The 6,000-nt window shown below is 42.5% G+C and overlaps 1 protein-coding gene across 1 annotated transcript in view; it reads left to right on the forward strand.

The window, feature by feature from the left end:
- sntb1 (syntrophin, basic 1) overlaps positions 1-5,131 on the forward strand; it is a 34,421-nt gene extending 29,290 nt beyond the window's left edge. Inside the window, exon 8 of the mRNA XM_061818691.1 lies at positions 1,450-5,131. Within this exon, the coding sequence (XP_061674675.1) occupies positions 1,450-1,542 (93 nt within the window). The 3' untranslated portion in view covers positions 1,543-5,131. The remainder of the gene's footprint in view (positions 1-1,449) is intronic.
- The last annotated feature ends 869 nt before the right edge of the window (positions 5,132-6,000 follow it).

Raw genomic sequence — 6,000 nt, forward strand, 5'->3', positions numbered from 1 at the left:
ACATTTGATGACACTATGAATATTAATGCGGGTTCCGATTCCAAGACTGACTAAAAATTTTTTTTTAAGGGGGTGAGAACGAGCGAAACGCTAAAAGCGACTCCGTTAATGACCTTCTTGGCTTTCGGGATTCCGCTCGCCGTCGCTTAAGCGAAAGTGAAAACTCTCTGTTGGCTACGAGGAGACATTTTGTTGTCACCGCGGCTTCCTAAAAAGTCCCGAGGCACTTGTGGATTTGGCTGATGGCTCATTAGCTCAACTTTTGAAAGACAAATCCGCCGAGCCTCCTCGTCATCATCTTGACTTTTACCGCTGTTTTGAAATTTGTCCCCGCACTTGACTGTTTAACTTTCCCGCAGAGACATTCGGACCGAACCGAACCAAAATAGCGATCTGCAAATCGGGTCCGCCGCGCTTCGAGTTTTGTATGTGGTCATCAAAATGCAAAACGGTAACCCTAACGTGTAATTAGGCAAACCGATAGCGCGAGTGCTCAGCCGTCGGGTGTGCGGCGTTCGGTCGTCGTGCGAAGAGCTGATGAAATAAAAATGATTACCTGAGGAAGTCAAATCAGGCCCAATTATGTTCCGATGTAGAAAAGTGTGGGGCTCCTGCGGGTTGTCATAAATGCATAATAAATCATCGCTGCGTGAATGCTTTCTTATCCAATTTTTTAAAGGAACACTGAAAAAAAAACTGTTTACCATCAGTGTGTTCCATAAAAACATGCTAAACATTTGTTATTAGACAATTTTAGAACGATAAATGTAGATTTATCCTTGAAGAGCCATTGCCGTACGTTCATTTTTTTTTTGAAAGTTTTCAAGCAGAATTGTTTGGGATGTTTGTGTCACGCTAGCGCGGCGCTAACAGGGCCGGCCGGTAAAAGTCACTTCCTCGGCGCATATATTCCACCGGTCTCATTCTGACCGTTTCTGCTCGAGTGCCCCCTTGCGGCCGTTAGAAAAGATGCACAAATTAGCCGCATCACCGCAGAAACCGCAGGGTTGAAAGTGTGTGAAAAATGTCGCGGCTTGTAGGCCGGAAATTACGGTACATACGCAAACAGATTATTCACTCACTCATTCATTCATTCATTCAATCAATCAATCAATCAATCAGTACGTTCCAAGGCTGGCAAGTGTCGTATTCATATTTTCAACTTAATTTATGAGCAGACCTGTTTAATTGCGTAGGCAGATTATAATTAATGCGACACGGCTGAGCGGAAAATAGCCGTCGTCATTCGAGTTTTATTGGAGCGGGCGAACTGCCTTTTAAGAGGGAATTTACAGGTCGAAGCTTCCTTAAAGGAACTGAGTCACGGCCCCACCCAAAAATGCCCCCGTTGTTAAAAAAGAAAACAAAACCGTTTTGTTCTTCCACATCTCAAACTGTTGCAATGGCAAATGTTGACCTTTTCATGTCATTTTTTACACTTCCCCGCAGCAACTGGACCTGCACTCGTGTCCCAAGCCCGTCGTCTTTATCGTCCACTCCTTCCTCTCTGCCAAGATCTCCAGGCTGGGCTTGGTGGCCTGACCGCGACCCCCGAATGGATTCCCGTAATTCCGGTAGATCACGCGGAACCGGTCCCCGGTCCGAGACCCTAACCCGGTGAATGTAGCCTCTCTTTGGTCCGAGTTAAGACGGCGAGAGTTGACGGTCATCCGTCCGACGTTGGCATCGGGGAGCAAAACCTCGAGCGGACGCGGTTGAAAAATGATCGGGCATTACTGAGACGTTCGACGCTTTGGCTTCACTTCATTCGTCATCCGATTGCAACTTTGTTTCCTCTTTGTGGCGTCGCCATTTGTCATCAACCATGCGAGACCCGCAAAAAGATATTCTGCTTTCAGGTACTGCACGATGAAGAAATATTAAACCGGGAACCGCGTTGGTCCGTTCATCGATGGACACCTGTTGCGAATCGTACAGTTTAAGTGGCGCAAAAAGTACGGAAACGTCAAAACGTTGGACGTGCACATCAAACTTCAGAGGACGTCAAATTAATTTAACCTGGTACTGCTTCTCGTGCATTTTAGATTCATCTTGAAAGTTCACCCGTTAAACCGTAACTTTTTCACGAGTAGTCTATGTTGGCGGACGACTCCGCTAAACGCAAAATATAAAAAGTTGCATTCCGAAACCGACTGTGCTATTACAGTGTTGAAATTCTATTTTTGTAGCTACGGCGTATCGCCCATCATGGTAGCTATAGCGTTGTTTCTTCATTAAAAAAAAAAAAAACTGTCATCATGCCCGCAGACGAACGAGTCCCCGTCAGACGAGGACGCAAATGTTTTCCACCAGCCGAGTCCAAGCACAAAACCGACTGACGTGATGTTATCTGAGTCACCCTGTAAAAAGTGAAGTACTGTAGCTGCCGGTACACGAAAGCGAAGGACTACGTCGGGTTTGCCCTCTACTGGTCATAAATTTCAGCGGTTCTTAAAGTGATTATTGTGCTTCTTGGGAACAAGAATCCCATAAACTGTTATCTATTTTTTACCCTGATCCAAAGGTCGTCGTGTTAATTAGTCTTTGTCAGGCATCGAGCCTTTTCTTTTCCTTCCAGTGTCAACCGAAAATTGGAGTTTTTGATACTTTAAGGTGGCCCGCATCTTTATACTGTATTTGATTTCATATCATGTAACTGACTGCTCAAACGGAAACAAAATCCACCGATTTAACCCAAACGATCTTACCGTGGAACCTCCAATGTCAAGCGAGTAATCTGGAGTATTGTATTATTGTATAATTCTTGACATGCGCAGTACTGCTTTTGTTTCCCAATGGCCCCGCGGTGATATTTTTCGGGGGATATTTCACGAGATCAAAACATCTTCGTGGCAGTTCTCTGCAACGTTTTGCTGGGGGAACATCTAAAAATCAGAGTACCACAGCATCCCCTTTAAGTATTGTTTTTTGTTCTACCGCAATGAGGCAATCGAGCATTAAAAACAAATGCGAAACTCCGCAGCCGCTTTGTTGTCGTGCCTTGGAAATGAAAAATCATTTGTTGAGGAATACCTCGCAGGATCAACGTGGAACAACATTCTGTCTCCAAGGACGTTTTCCCACAATAGCAGCGATCATTTGATAGTTACGGAAGCGTATTGCCGCCACACCAAAAAAAAAAAAAAAAAAGTCGTTATAACGTGATGTTTCATGTTATACCATACAGTGAAGCCTCGGTTCTCGAACATCCCCGTTTTCAAACAAATCGGTTTTCAAACTAAAATTTCAAGATTTTTTTGCTTCTGTTTTTGAACGAACATCGGTACTCAAACGCCCCCGACAAAACCCAGAAATAAAATATTGCGCGCGGCCAGACCAGCTGACCCACGACGCGCTTTGTTGTGAATTCCCACGCTGCCGAAAAAAACCCGGAAATGACATAACACGCTCGGCGCAACGAGCGCACTTTTGTTATTCTGTGTAACGCACCCTCTGTACACAGACGTGTCCCGGTAGTGACTTTTGTTTTTCTTCTCGTCGAGGACCACCAAATTAACCCCCAATCATGGCTCCAAAGAGGTCAAGTTGCATGTTTAAAGTCATTCTGCACTTAAATAAAGTTTACAAGGCCGTGGGCCGAGTCGCTCCAGATACGGCGATCCACTCCCGGCCTAGCGTACTCTCCTACTAAAGCATACATGCTAAGCAAATGTATTTCTCAAATTATTTTATTATATAAAGTATCTAAACTGCTTCTTCTACTATGCAGTTTATTATCCGGAAAACCTAAAAAAAAAAAAAGCTTTAAAAAGCCAAATTTTTTTAAGCTTGGAATGCGTTGTTTCTTTTTCCATTCATTGTAATTGGAAACATCGATTTGGTTTTCGAACAAATCACTTCTCGCACTCTTTTCTGGAATGGATTGTGGTCGAGAACCGAGGCATTACTGCATGTTTCACGTTACAATGTGGTTAATTACACATAACGTGAAACGTCTCATGTTACAACGTGAAATGAACTACATTATAACGTGTAATTTATCACATTATAACATGAAACCTATCACGTTATAACATGATAACATTTTTTGGGGTGTGGCAGCAATATGCAATTATGTAGATAGTGGAAGTTTCACGTTTTATTCATTTTTTTGGGTGTTCTGTGAATGAATATTTTGCAACAAACTTTGCATCTAATTCAAGTGATTGTTAGGCAATGCAACAAATTGTACAACAGGAAGAAATATTTAATATTACAATCAAAAGTGCGGAGTGAGAAGTTTTCTGCTGCTTTCCAATAATGCCTTCATTTGTCACTCAGACTAAAAAAATTCCATCTTTTAAATTCAATGGCTGCATATAAATTGCCCATGTACTGTATTTAAAATGCATTAGATGTTTAATTATGCTCTTTGTCTCATTTGTGATTATTGCCAAACAATCAATCGCCGATTATTTCTTTCAGGACTGGGACACGTCTCGTATATTTCTAGTAGTTCAATACATGCTGGTATTTGATGTTCATTGTCAATAATATTATTTAGTATTCATAGTATTAGAATTACAATTTAGAAAAAAAGACAATACGTTGTGTAACGCATAATATAATTTTATCAATTTATCTACTACTTACTGGTTTATTCTTCAAAATTATTTTTTTAAAGAAATTTCCTATGGTAAAATGAGATTTCCCCCCCAAAAATGTAGTATTGTTTTTAGAATTAAAAAAAATATATATATAGCTTTTAAAAGAAACATGGTCATGTTTCATTGGTGGGGTTTTTCCATTTTTTTTTTCAGAAGCAAAATGTTGCCCCAAACACGTTTTCTGAACACAACAAAGGAGGGAGGTGTGTTTTTAATTTTTTGTTTTGGTGCTTTTTACATATTCGGGGGCTTCATTTGTGACTTGTGCTTGTTTCCTGCATTTCTGCCCGCTAAGCAGAAACGATTCTTGTGTCCTGAACGAATCGATGGATCGGCGTTTGTTGCACAATTGAGCCTCTTTGATATTATTTAGCAATGTTCTCTCTCAAACATGTTAATGAACAAAAAGAAGTTTGCAGAAGTATGCTTTTTGCTTTTTTTTTTGCAAATCATAAGCCACAATTCAGCAAACTCGTGCGTGGGCCAAGGCACCAATAAATTGACAGCTGAAACATTCACGGTCACCGAGCTTCCCCGCCTCTTTCTTTGCGTTGCCAGTTAGATTCATTCACCTGCCCTCGCCGCTTATCCTCACATGGGTAACCGCAGAGCTGGAGGTTTGGGGGGAAAGGCAGACTACACCCTGAACTGGTCGCCAGTCAGTCACAGAGTAGATATTGACGCCATCACTGAGCGGGAATCGATCCCACGCTGCCCGCGCCAAAGTCAGGCGTGTGTACCGCTACACCATCAGTGACTTTCTTTAGCTGCAAACCTCTGAAGTGTGTTCAGTTGAAATAAAAAAAAAAAAAAATATGTACAAAGTATAATATAAGGAGAAAAAAAAAGCTAGTTTTGGGATGTGGGAAGAAACCTATGCAGGCGGGTCCGGGATTCAACCCGGGACCTCAGGACCGTGAGGCCGACGCTTGCCAGCTGAGCCACTGTGCTACTGCGTTTTCACAAATGATTTTTGTCATTTCAAACTCACAAAAATGCACTGGAATTGGCGTGCACGTCATTGCGACGTGTAAAAATTCAAATGACTGTGTTCCGTATTTGCCACTGCATATTCCCTTTTTGACTGATACGCGCAAAAAATATTGAACACATTGGGAAGGATTATTGCGTCTTCATTTCAGCGAGCTGTTGTTGACTTCCTTCCTTTGCGTCATCCTGAGAGGTTTACCGCCATAATTCTCCGGCGCTCTCAAAATCTTCACGTAACGTTGCCGTTTGTTGTCTGTCGAGCTTAACAGCTGCTGAGGCGTGACCTTTGCTCGCCGTTCTGTCGTCGCTCGGTCGAGCGCCGCATTTTCTCCTCCGAGCGTTCATTGTCGATTTCCCCCCCCAGCCTCACGTGCAACTTTTTGTTTGTGTGCTTCCTCGCGCT

The sequence above is a fragment of the Syngnathoides biaculeatus genome, chromosome 5, assembly GCF_019802595.1.
Source record: "Syngnathoides biaculeatus isolate LvHL_M chromosome 5, ASM1980259v1, whole genome shotgun sequence".
Taxonomy (NCBI): Eukaryota; Metazoa; Chordata; class Actinopteri; order Syngnathiformes; family Syngnathidae; genus Syngnathoides; species Syngnathoides biaculeatus.